We start from the raw sequence: 14309 nt of genomic DNA on the forward strand, positions 1-14309 counted from the left end.
ATGTCTCAGACACCAACATTACCAAGTAATAATAGTAATAATAAAACTGAAGACCCATTTGAACCTAAATTTGGTCTTCTTCAGTGCCCACCCTCTTACCCTAAATTTCTCCAACCAACCCTCAGAGAGAATAAAGTAAATTACCCAGAGAAATTCTGGTTTTTCATGATTCTGAAGACAAAGAGGAAACATTTTAGGTAAGTTTAAATGCAATGGCTATTTCTTCAAAGCAATGCGCCTACTCCTGTCACTTCTTCCCTCATAATACTCTTTAGTCACAGCTTTCTTGATCATTTATGGGAACCTGTACTACATGGTGCAATAGACAGAAGAGTGAATTTTGAAATAAGAGACCTGTGTTTGGGTCACACCATATTCACTCACTGGATATAATCTTGGACTCACTGCTGACTTGTGAGCCACAGTTCTCTGACCTTTAAGTACCTACTTCACAAGGATGATAAAAGGATTAAGGGAGATAATAAAGAGCTTAGCATAGTACAGAATCTGGCATATGGCGACTGCTAAAAAAGTTAGCCATCAGCCATCATCATTACCCATACAAAACGATCCCCTCACATGACAGAGGAGGTCCTGTCTTCCCTTCAAAAAAAAAAAAAAAAATTCAGGAGACACTAATATAAAAAAGCTTGTTTATTCTCTACTTTTTAGTTACCATACTGGATAGCAGAGATAGAATACTTCCATCATTGTAGAATATTCTGTTGCACATAGCACATAGCAAAAAGCGTATTTTCACTTTCAAGTATGTGTGTTTAGCTTGTCTAATGTTTGCGTTAGCAGTGGGGAAAGCTCAGAAAAGATAATTATTTTGTATCTATTTAAAGTAAAGAATTTACACTAACAAATAGCAGTAGAGATCCCCAACTGGTTGCCACATATGTGTTAGTGTGACAAGCTGAGATGCTTCTCTCCTAAATCCATAGGACAGGCAGGTGAGGTGTGGGCAGGGGACAGACCCACGGTCCTGAGCACGCCCCTCCGTCATCCCAGTATGCTAAAACATTCTATCATGTTGTAAGCATGTCATGTTGTTAAAACATAGGAAGCGCTGATGGAGAAAATCCAAAACAGCAAAATATTCCAAAAGTGTATTTTCACCTTCGAGTATGTGTATGTTTAGCTTTGGGGGAAAACAGTTTAAACACTGTTCACTTTCTTCAAAATTAGACTTACCAATATCTATTACACATATCGCTGTACCCAAAATAGGAGTTAAGACCCAAAAGAACAAAAAAGTACTTACTGAGCCACCTTGTTTTCTTGATGCTCTCTGCCAGTGGTATGAATTCCTATACCTTGTGCTCATGTGACATAGCTTGTTATAGACTGAATTGTGTCCCCTCAAAATTCAGGTATTAAAGCCCTCACCCTCAGTGTGACTACGTTTAGAGACAGGGCCTTTAGGGAGGTAATTAAGTTTGCATGAGGTTATGGGTGTAAAGCCCTAACAGAGTAGGACTGGTGTCCTTACAGGAAGAGACACCAGAAAGCTCTCTCTGCACACAAGCAGAGAAGAGGCCGTGTGAGGACCCTGCAAGGCAGCCATCTGCAAGCCAAGAAGAGAACCCTCACCAGAAACCTTGATCTTGAACTTCTAGCCTCCAGAACAGTGAGAAAATAAATTTTCATTGTTTAAGCCACCCGGTATGTGGTATTTTGTCATGGCAGCCTGAAAAGACTAGTATATAATAACTCAGTCTTTGACTGGTTTAAGCACTAGGAAGACAATGCCGTTGTGACTACTGAAGCACACACAGATTCACTTTTTACAGTACTACGAAGGACACATCACTTTTATGGTACTTTTGAGGGGGAAAAAAATGAAAAGAAATGCATAACTTGAATCTAATCATAAGGAAACATTAAATAAAACCAAATTGAAAGATATTCTACAAAACTACTGGCCAGTACTCTTCAGAAGAGTCAAAGGCATTAAGAAACAAAGACAATTCTTATTGATCACTGGACTGAAGTTGTGTACTGTTAACACTTGGAAAAGCCAGATGAAAGTTATAAGGCAATTGTACTATTTTTGCAACTTTTTTGTAAATTTGAAATTATTTCAAATTAAAAATGAAACCTTTAAAAAAATTTTTAATTTAAAAAATGTTTAAATACTTGCTTTCAAAATAAATGACAATCATAAATAAATACACATGTAATACTAACATTAAGTACTTATTAATTTTTTGATCACAGAAGAATTCTCATTATACATAAATGCACCAGGTTTGACATACAGTAAGTTCCCAAGTAATCAATTTCACTTTACTTAATTCTAAACTGCACAAAGGCAAATTTCTGCCTTATCTTCATGCAATTCTCTTTGTTTAAACTGTCAGCCATTGAGAAAAACATGGAGCCAACAATTTATTAATTTTAAGACATTTCCACTAAATTAAAAGCAATGTGAGGACCAGAAAATTATTTTTCTTATAAACAGAACAAATTCAATAAAATTTAATACTTCACAAATATTATGAGTTTCTTAAAGTGTAGTTACAAGTCTTAGATGTTCCCTTTCTAGATTCATTTGCAATATGTAACCCCATATAAAAGCTATATAGAAACACAGCTCTATATGAACAGAATAAGTCATCATCATATTGTTTTTCAGTGTTTGGTACCCAGATAAACCTCTTTAAGAACTGTTAACTTTTATGACTTGTCCATGTGAGGTGCCTGAAAGAACTTACTGAATAAAGATGTTCAGAATCACCAATCATTGGGGAAATGCAAATTAAACCACAACTAGACACTACCACACAACTATCAGATTTCTAAAACCTTTAAAACTGTCAATACCAAATGCTGATGAGGATCAGAGAAATAGAACTCTCACTGCTGATGAGGATGTAGAATGGTACAGCCACTTTGGAAGACAGTTTGGCAAATTCTTACAAATCAGAATTAATGTTTTAAAACACCCTTCTAATTCTTTTTAAAGTTACATACAAATAACTTAATATCCATTTAATTATGGTCCCCTGAAGTCTAAAATGGAAATAATGAAGGTGATTAATTATTATGTAGCACAGTCAAGTGAAGATTCACACATGGTACAAAGGCTAAACCTTAGAAGAATAGTCTTCTAAACAGAGTCCATTACATTTTTAAACACTAGAGTTCAAGGTCATTTCCACAGAATGTCAATTATCCAATGAACCAAATCTTAATTTATATAACTGACTTCTACTCCATCCTTTAAAAGAGAAAACCTGTTAAAAATAAGCTCAGACACAACAGGTTAGGCACGCCTGAGGCATTCTGCAGTGACACTTCGAGATTATGAGAAGCAAAAACATTATCAGTGGATACACACATTTCTTTCTTTACATTTTCTGAACATGAACTAGCACTTTTCTTACCAAATTTAGGTGTAAACGTTTTTGGGGTGTTACATGTGGTAGGAGACTGAATCACAGACATTGAAAACAGAGAAGGGAAGAATTAAACCAACAAAAGGTTTTAATTCAAATAGTCTTATTAATATTCCCTGCAGTTTTATTTGTACAACTTATATAATGTGAAATGCTTAAATCAATAGCTATTAGTTTAAGGAGTATGGAAAATGCAGCAAGCTGCAATTTGCAGAACAGCCACTAGATGGTAGTGATTACAAATAAATTTATGCTCATTTAAGACAAATAAACTGAAGCACTGGCCAACAGCCTACCTGGAAAAATGTTACCAGGAAATGAAGGTGAAAAGTAATTTATAATTTTACTCGTATAATATTAGTGCAATAGTTGTAAAATAGGAAGCATAAAGATATAAGTTGCAGAAACATAATTTAGTAAAAAATGTAATAAAAGGCAGATAACTGATATTTATATTAAATATAAATATCTATATTCATATTAATATCCCACCCCTGGCTAAAAATAAGGTCAACCAAGTGTACAGATTATCATGCATTAACAATACTGGTGTCAGTGAAATGTTTTCAGATCTAAAAAATAAAGGTTGAAAAGAAGATGGCACGGTTAAATGAAATACAGAAATGGAGAGATAATAACCAAATTCTGAGTAAAATAACTAGGTGGCATCAAATAACCTGTTTTTATTTCTAAAAAACAGGTTATTTATATTACAAATAGTTACAATAAACTTAAATTTTTTCTTTTCCAATTAAGAGTTCTCAGAAGACATAACCATGAAATGGTTAATGTTTATGTTGCTCTTTTTGTAAAGAAAATATGTGGGAAGCCTGATATTAATATAAAGGATTACCAGTTGAACTAAAACTAAGAAAACAAGGTTCACTAGACTAATAATACAAAACCGAGTCATTTGTAGCCAAAGTGTTCCTTTCCTTTTCATCACATCCAACATCATTTCTAACTACAAACTGTGTCTAAAACCACAAGATATAAATATTGCACATACATTAATTATCTGGTTGCCAACCTGAATATAATTCACTAATTCTGAAGAGAAAAATATGTCTGCCTACCCTTCCACCCACACATCTCTGAGCAATTATCTACTTCTCTTCAGCAGGTGGAATGAAGGAACAAAAGGAAGCAAGAAACCATTGCAAAATGGAGGAAAAATTAAGTGAATTCTCAGATGCAAAAGTAACTCAATTCAGGAAGTATATACCTTCTATATTTTCTGTTTTTAAAGTTGAATGTGGTACTTTAAATAAGTAAAATATTCCTCGGTTTTATTGTCAAAATGAACTTTACAATTAAAATAAATTAAATCAGCATTCTACTAAAGAAGGTATGAAATCTTCATCATTTAACCAGGTTGAGGGCAGAAATTAACTGTATCATAATCTAATAAATTTATTTACTTGAATATTGGGTTTCCAAAACTGATTTTTGCAATTTCAATAGTTTGAGTGTCATAATACCATTTACTGAGTGTGCTATGTGCTAATCCCTGTGTTATGAATTGAAATAATGAAGACTGTAACAAAGTCTTCCCACAAGTAGCTTAAGTCTACTCTATAAGGTCAAACATTAAATTAAGAATGTTGAAAAATGTTAAAAAATATTCCTTAGGTTTCTGGTCTTCTAATTACTGACCATTCATCCCCAAATAAAACAAACTTTCATATTTTTGTGTCTCAGATCACAGTGTTCCAGTTGCCCAAAACGTCTCCTTTTCCAACCCTTCCTCCTACTTAAAGACGCTCAAATGGAAATTCTCAGCCCCCAAAGCAGAATTTATCATTTCATTATACATGCTCCTGTAACAGTGAATGGACATGCAGCACTTCAATGCAGAAACACATTTCGCTTTAAATATGCTTATAGGTATCTCTCTGCACTCAGTGTCTAGCATAACTGACTGTAATACAAAGTCACCTGGTAAGTGTTTGATAAATCCTAGGATTAGTATTGTAACATATGATCACACTTAGTTCAGTATCAGGAGCAATTTACATTTTAAACAAGGTAGACACACATTGACAGTATCTGCCTTTCTTCACTATCTGTTACTTTCAATACACAAACAGCCAATATATGCAACAACGACAAAAAAAAAAGTTTGGAAGTGAAAAGCACTTACTGAAAAATGCCAGCATGAAAATCCCGTCATTCCCCACTCTGAGCTGGTCCGGATCACTGAAGTCATCTCTTGGTGGACACTCTTCCTCCTGAATCTGCGAAACATGTAACATGAGAGGAGCTCACTAAGCTAATTACAACCTTATTATCTTAAGTGTAAAGATAAAAATTTAAGTAAAATCCAATGTCCTCAATTTATCATACAGACAAAATGAGACAATGAGTAGAATGTCTGGCATGCAATAAGTACTCAAAAAACATCAGCAAATATTCAATATTCGTGGGCACCCTTGAAAAGAGTAACTTAAAAGGTAAACACAAAAGGTAAAAAGTGAGTTAACACTGAACTAATGAAATCATGAAAGATGGATGTGACTGCTGCATTAGTATCAAATGGAAAGAGGAGTTTTCATAATCAATGGTAGACTTTACATTGGCCCATCTGTGGTTGGCAATTTGGCAATATTTATCCAAAATAAAATGTATGCATCCTCTGACACAGCAATTCCAGCTCTTCAAGTATAATGTACAAAAATACACATATATTCTCACTTAGAAGAAATGATGTATTAAAGATAACTCATTACAGCAATGTTAGTAAGGGCAAAGAAATAGACACAATCTAAGTGCCCTTTAACAGTGGACTACTGTTGGGAGATAATTCTCCACGAGTTTTTTACCTTTCAGTGTGTCTTCCAGGTAGAGGAATAGGCTTCCTTTTTTCTGTACCATCTTTTCAAGGATTTTTATATAGCAGATGGCTTTGGGAGAGAGAGATAGTATCTCTCTGCAGAGCAGAGATGTAGGCAGGCTTATTTACCATTAGGGAATACTGGGTTCCCTTTACTCAGGGTTTCACACTGAGTATAGAGGCACACTTGTCCCTCTTTGAGTTGTGCTGTGGGACCTGAGGCTCGGGAAACTGGTATGAGAAAATGCTAATACCCTGGCTACTACTACTGCTGCGAATATTAAAGTTTTCTGACCCAGCAGCCTTGTTTTCTGTGAGCATCCACAAAACCGTGACAAGCTAATCAGTTAGCTTGCAAGTAGGGTAAAATTTCAGACCTGTTTATAATTCTTGACAAACCAATGAAATCAATTATTGTATATCTAAAACAATGAAATTCAAACATCCATGTAAAAATTTTTAAATAGAACAAAGAAGTTTGTCATAGTCTAATGACAATCTCCAAAATGTATTAAGTGAAAATCGCTTGTATAGTACAATACTTTTGTGTAAAAAATAACATACAAATGTATTAACGTAGTTGCTTGTAAATGTAGAAACACTTCTCTGAAGGTACATAGTGTTTTAAGCAGATGGATAAACCAGTGCCAAGGTCCTAAGATAGAATCATACCTGGCATGTTAGAGAAATAGCAAGGAGGCTAACATGGGTGAATCAGAGTGAATAAGAGAAAACAGAAAGAAATAAGGCCAGAGAGTCCCCTGAAGGACCTGGATTTTACTGAGTGAACTGGGAGGTCTTACAGAGTTTTGATCAAATGAATGACGTGACCTGATTTACAAACAGATTACCTCCATGTCACACATAATCTCAGCTGGATCTTAATGTTTCAGTTCTGTGCTGGTACACACAGAGGCTCAGAGAAGCTAAGTGCTCTGCCCAAGATCACATAATTAGTTAGGTCAAGGCAGGACTTGAATCTAGGATACCAACCTTCTCTCCATTCAGTCACAGTATTCTCACTACGTATGTTGTGAGAAAAGACTTTCAAAACCGTATTGCTCATAATTTACAAAAAAGATCCCTTAAACTCTGCAATTATATATCCTAGGAAACCCTCATATAGTGACTGGCAATTATTAAATACATACTAATAAAAGTTTGTATTATTTCAAGCTAATTCAAGAAATAAACATTAAAGCACAGTATGAACCCCCCAGAAACACTGTCAATATGATAGCAAGAATATAAATATTTCATACTCTTTTGAAACTTACCAGCCCAACAGATTTTATCATAGGACATCATTTTTAAAAAGACAGAAGACATGTCCCTCACAGCATAAACACTGGAAAACACACACACACTTGAAAAGAATCATTGTTCACTAGAGAGGAACAGCCACTATATTATATTGATTTCACAGAAGTTCATGCAAACATTAACAGAAAAACATTTACATGAAATGCTTCAAAAATAAAATATGATACCTATGCAATAATTTCAATTACATTAAACACTGACTTATAAACCCTAAAATTGACTAAAAATTTTTTTAAAACGAAGCACTGTACATTTGCAGCAACACAGATAGACCTGGAGATCATCATTCTAAGTGAAGTAAGCCAGAAAGAGAAAGAAAAATACCATATGATATCACTCATATGTGGAATCTTAAAAAAAAAAAAAAAAGGCACTAATGAACTTACTTACAAAACAGAAACAGACTCACAGAGATAGAAAACAAACTTACGGTTATTGGGGGGGGAAGTGGAGTGGGAAGGGATAAACTGGGAGTTCAAGATTTGCAGATACTAACTACCACATATAAAATAGATAAACAGTAAGTTTATACTGTATAGCATAGGGAACTATATTCAATATCTTGTAGTAACCTATAATAAAAAGTATGAAAAGGAATATATGTGTGTATATGTAAGACTGAAACATTATGCTGTATAGCAGAAATTAATACAACTTTATAAACTGACTATACCTCAATAAAATAAATTAAAAATTAAATAAAATGAAGCACTGAAATAGAACAACTGTGGTATTTCTTTTCTCTAATTTCCCACATTGGCTAATTTAAAGAAAGCGTTCATTAACTTAATTAACTGTTACTTATTAAACACCAAGATAATAATAGCTAGGTGCCAGATAATAGCTAGGTGCTAGAAATTTAAACACAAGGTCCTTGTTCTGGAGTTGCTCAGTTTATCAAGTGCTAGCTTTTATGCCAAAAGATAAAAGTTACTGACACACAATTTTAAACAAAGTATAAAAAAAACCAAACTCTACACACTGTAAGGTTATAAGGTGAGAGTAACTCTGAGAGTTTTATAAAGTGAATTGCATACAATTCAAATATTTTTATAGAAATATTAAAAGTGAGTAATTCATTTCTGCAAATCTATTGAATCATCACATAATCATACCTGCAAGTCTATACATTAGAAATAAGAAGCAGTAGAAACAGTATTGTCTCCAAGTCTCCTGGCTACCTATATTCCCCCATTGAGACTGGAATTAAGAAATAAACTTTCAGCTCATCCGGCTGAGATTCATTTACGACTGAATGTACCCAAACGCAGAGGTTTTTTGTTTTGTTTTGTTCTTGTTTTTTGAATCTGAGTCAGGTACAGAAACTCATATTCAATCATACTTTGCAGAAGGAGGGTGCTGGGGCACTGGGATAGAAAGTGACGAATCTGAAAGATTTTTTTTTACAAGGACCTAAGTTAGCCTTTTGTGTACAACTCTTTGTAGTTTTCCATAAAATTTTCCATAATCCTCACAAGCTAGAGTTACAATAATATGAGAAACAAGTAAAAGAAGTACATTCTTCTTTATGGGTATGTTCCAGTTCATGCTAGGGGTCACATTACTTTCTAAAACAAGACACTGGAAATGATGCTAGTGAAGGTTTTACCAGAAACCCTTTCAGAGTTTTCCCTCCAAAAGGTAAAATCACCTTTATGCTTATCTTAAAGCACAGAATAAGACTTAATGCTTCCTACTTTCTCTTTAAAGCTCTACCCTATTGTGTGGAAGTTAGGGCAGTAGAGGACCCAAGGTCCTTAACAGTCTTTAAGGAGCCTGACACGCTCCTTGAGAAAAGGGGTTACAGTTCTGCTTCTACACGAGAGTGTGTGTGCGTCTACACGAGTGTGTGTCTGTCTACACAAACACATGTACAGACACATACGCGCCAAGCACTCTAGAGCTGACTGTGACAGAAACGCCATGTCTTCTAGATCCACCCTCTTCTCTAGACTCCCCACGTCCAGCATCAAAAATCCTTACTGACTGAGCAATATTTACGCTGCCGTCTTACCAGAGACTTACTCCCCCACGGAGGGAAAAGGCAGAAATAATAAATTTGAGGTTTACTGTCTTTACTTCTGTGCCCAAGTCTATTTATGTTCACGTTTAACTGTGTGTGGTCGACGGTGAAAGCGCGAGCAGGTATGGAGAGGGTTGAGGTTAATGGGAGAAACCCATTTAGGAAAAAAGCTCACCTCTCAGATAATCTGTGCACTGGGCTCTGGCCTGACAGTGGCAAGAGGAGAATGCTGCTCATACAAACACCCTTCTCGCCCTCTGCCCCTCACCTAAGTCTAGCTGTCCTGTATAAAGTGGTATTTTTGTGTCTTTTTCCTGAACAAAATGGGACAAATCCAGAATTTTAAATGACGTCTCCAAAGTGTAAATCAAGAAAACAAGGCAATGAACCCTAGACCTGTTTGCAGCCACACTGAAACCTAAGTAATGTCCACCTTTCACCCAGCTGTAGAATAGCACGCATCCATCTCATGGACTCCCCATTACTGAGACAGACACTCCTTTTACCAGGACAGGAAATAACATACATATATGTCACCAGCTCTGTTACTAAGACAGGAAGATAAGGGGAAAGGGCAGTGGAATCCTTGATCATCTTTTCCAAATTCTAGGGTAGGATGTGGTAAAAGGACTGAAATAAAGCGAATTGACAAACATAATCTGAAGGCCTTGTAACTTACTTCTCTGTGTTTTTAACCTACCTTGAGTTCATTCATAGAGTCACTAGACTGGCTATGCTAAAATATAAAACATGAATAGAAAAAACAATGACTTGTGATTATAGTCATGGACCACAGAATCTCAGCTATAAAAGGAGGGAAATATATAAGGAAATATGTAAGGTGGGAAATATATAAGGACACTGACAGGGACGAGGTTGATGGTGTGGGGTAACTAGAGTGAGGGAGTCAGAAGGATGAGGGGGGTGAAGGTCAGCGTGTGAGATGCTTGAAATCAAGATTTAGGAAGTGATAAATGACTGGTAAAGATAACATGCAGGATGACCATAAGCTAAGACAGCGTGCAGGGGAAGGTAACAGAAATGGAAATGAGAAGGACAAGGAATGCAGAAGGTGAATTTAACTAGGAGAGTGCCCACTTCACCACAAAATGATGACACAAATAAGTAGTAGTAGAGAAAATACCAAAAAAAAAAAAAAAAAAAAAAAAAGCACAGAGGACTACTTTCGATATTACTAAATGTTCATATCAATTAACACAGTGCTGTTCTCACGGAAACCATGGCAGTGTCTTACTCTTTGAGATGCTTCTGCGGCCGCGGCGGCCATTGCAGCAGCTTTGGCTTTCTCCGCTTCATCATATGTAGGAAGCGAGGTAGCAACACTGTAAGGAGGTGGCACAGGATAAAATTCACTGTAAACTTCCGTATCTGAAGAAAAAGATTTGAAAAAGATAACCATTAAAAGAAACTAATATAATTTCTATAGCCAAAATAGAATTTAATAATTTATAAAACGCCACAAAGGACCATTACTGCCATTTGCAGCCTCCTGTTATAAGCTGTGCAACATATAAATTACTACTGCCCTGTATATATTATTTTAGTTCTAAACACATTATCAAGAGAAAAAACTGATAAATATCATCTAAAGGCTGATCTACAAAACAGGAACATCAAGAATGAGATTCTGAAAATCTGTGTAAGACAAAGGAGGTAAGAAACACCACAGACAAGCATCCTCCACGTGCCTATTTCTATGCTCAGATAATTTATTTGCCCATAATTTCACAGCCAAAAAAGTTAAAATATCAGGATAATTGTGACAAACACGGATATAGTACTAGCCATTTACTACACCACTTCTCTGTACATTAAACTCAGCAACTCTGAGGTTCAGAAAAGCGAAGTGATTCGCCCAGTATCACGTGGCCAGTAAGTGGCAGAACCCATGAATTTCCTGACTCCAAACACTTGGTTCTAATAATATATAAGAGGTTAATTTTTCTTACCGTCAGTTTTAGCAACTCCTAGGCAAACTCACTATTTCTCTTCACTAAAAGATTTGATGATTTTTAACTTTTTTTCATTTTTGTCTTTTCTCCTCCCATTTTTCCTACATCTACCTAGTTCTTTAAATTTTCTTTTTATGAAGAGTTTCTTCCTCCCCAATTTTTAAGCTATTTTTGAAATATGATCTCCAGAAACATATTACAATATTAAGTACAGACTGCTTATTTAAAAAAAAAAACTACATCACTGCCAACTTTGGTATAAGTAAAATAATACATACAGGTCAATCAACTGCCTAGACTTACGCTAGAATCACTAACATAAAAAACAGATAGATTCTAAAAGTAGTCCACACCACAATGTTTGACATCACTTCTGTGATTTCCTCTATTATAACTATAGTATTTTTACATTTTCTACATTGGTTTATAATTTTATCTATCTTTATCAGAATTTCTTGCACTTTCAACATGAAAGTACACTGCGCTCTAGCTATACTTTTTTAATTGTGTTTTAATGTATATAGGTGAGCTTTTTTTATTAAGTTTTTTTTTTTTAATGCTACCAATAAGTGCTAATGATCTGAAGTTAGGCAACTTTTACTCTAATGACAGGCAGTGGTAGTGGCAGTGTAAGACTGAATGTTCTCCACCAAAAGGCACAAGAGTCATAAATTCTTAGAAAAGACTTACTATTAGGATGTAAGAACACCGTACACAGTTAAGTAAATAGATTTCTAGTTCTGAAGACTAGAGCAGAAGCAAAATTTTAGGAAAAACAATGAGTATGAATTTTAAGGCAGTAACATTAAAATGATAAATTTTAAAAATGGGAACAATCACATACAGTATTCAAGGAGTTGAGATCCTTTACATTAAAAACATTAATGTAAACATTACAGATATGTAAGTTTTTGAAAAGTGTTAACATCCAAGATAGAAAAAGTTTCCCCACCAGGAACAGGTGAAAGTTGGAAATGAACACCTTTAATTTTCACTTGTTAATTTTACTTATTTTTCTTCCCTTTAAGGCAGTGGTTGGTTCTCACCACAGATTTAAAGTCTGGGGCACTCCAATCCCAGCTCCTCTTCTTAGGTGTTGTGTGACCTCAAGCAAATCACTGAAGCACTATGAAGTTCCACTTTCTCATCCACACTGCTGACCCAGCAAGGCTTTAACTTGCTGTTATGAGGTAAAATGGAAGAGTATTCAAGGGGACTCTGTAAACTGAGGCATTATACCAATGTCAACTGATGTTGCTCAGATCTATAAAATCAGCCATAAAGTGACCAACTGAAGAATATAATCACCACAGAAAACCAGCACTGTCCATGCCTAAAACATAACAAGACTAAGAAGCTGAAGAAAAATAGTATCAATAGTTTACATTAAACAGAGAAACAAAATTCCAGAATTACTCAGTTCTTGTGCTCAATTATACTTAGGAAAGCAAAAAAATTAAAGACCAGGAATCACAGAGGAGAATATGAGAAAAACTAAACATCTAGGTACCAGGCCCCACTTGTCTTATAGCTGAAATGTACCTAACCTTTAGAAGTGTCATGCTGCATGACCAAAACTGCTCCAGACCACAGAAAAATGAGACGCTTCTCAACTCATTTTATGCTGCCTCCATAATATTAACACCAAAACCAGAAAGACCGTGCCTAAGTCACAGGTCATATTGATAAAGCTTAAAAAAAAAAACCTCTAAGTAAAATATTAATAAATCTAAATCCAAGAGAGACGGTGATGACAAACAGCATTTATTCCAAGAATGTAGGGATAGATTAGCTTAAAGAAGAAATCTGTTCATAACATTTTATTATGACAAAAATTGAAGAAAAACCATGTAGTTTTATGATAAGGTAGCAAAAAGATGGTTCCAAGGCTCCTGGCCTGCTGGAGCCACTTACTGAAACGGGGACGACCGTCAGAGGAGAAGGCCTGGTGGTGGAGGAAGACGCAACACGTGGTTGTGGCGGTTTTAAAGCAGAGTCTATTTTTTGAAACTCTTCCCATGAAGAGGAGGAGACTAATTCCTCAACAGTCTTGAACAAAGATTAAATGACTCACTTCCAACCAACTAAATGTGCAGATGTGACATAATTTGAAGCAATGTCCTAAAAGGTGACAATGACTCCATCTGGCTTTCTCACGGAATGCCTGTTCCTAGAACCCAGCCTCCATTCAGTGAGGAGCCTAGGCCCCGACAAGAGGTCACACACAGCTGTTTGGGCCAACAGCCTCAGCAGAGGCCCGAGCCGAAGCCCTGGCAACACCACACCAAACATGTGAGTAAGGAAGCCTGCAAATGCCTCCAGTCCTAGTCACCACCGGACAACAGTCACATAAGCCTCTGGGAGGGAACTTCATAACTGAGCCCCGTTCACCCCCTAAACCACAAGAATTAACAATATAAATGACTATTTTACTCCTTTAGGTGTGAGGTAATCTGTTACACAGAAATAGCAATAGGAGCCACAACAAAGGGACTGCAATTTCACTCTTAGCATCTTCCATCATGTAATGATTAACGTAGTGTTACTGGGAAACACAAACTGCGGCCAGAGAAACAGATGAGGGCAGTTCTTTAGAATGACCTGAAAGGGTGAGATGAACACTAGCAAGCAGTAATCACTGCCTTGTATCCAAGAACTATTACCATGTGTACAGGATAACATTATGTGTCATCCTTCACCTCCATTCACACATACCACACTCCCACTCAGATTCATCACTAATAACACCTTGT

At 35.8% G+C, this 14309-nt stretch overlaps 1 protein-coding gene across 2 annotated transcripts in view; it reads right to left on the bottom strand.

Moving 5' to 3' along the window:
• The window catches only part of NDFIP2 (Nedd4 family interacting protein 2), a 56683-nt gene that overhangs the window by 11349 nt on the left and 31025 nt on the right, over positions 1 to 14309 (bottom strand). For both annotated transcript variants that reach the window (XM_014557141.2, XM_006182150.3), the window contains exons 3-4: positions 10839 to 10972; positions 5548 to 5641 (exon numbers count right to left, since the gene is read on the bottom strand). In XM_014557141.2, the coding sequence (XP_014412627.1) occupies positions 5548 to 5641; positions 10839 to 10972 (228 nt within the window). The remainder of the gene's footprint in view (positions 1 to 5547; positions 5642 to 10838; positions 10973 to 14309) is intronic.

Source organism: Camelus ferus, chromosome 14 (assembly GCF_009834535.1).
Source record: "Camelus ferus isolate YT-003-E chromosome 14, BCGSAC_Cfer_1.0, whole genome shotgun sequence".
Taxonomy (NCBI): domain Eukaryota; kingdom Metazoa; phylum Chordata; class Mammalia; order Artiodactyla; family Camelidae; genus Camelus; species Camelus ferus.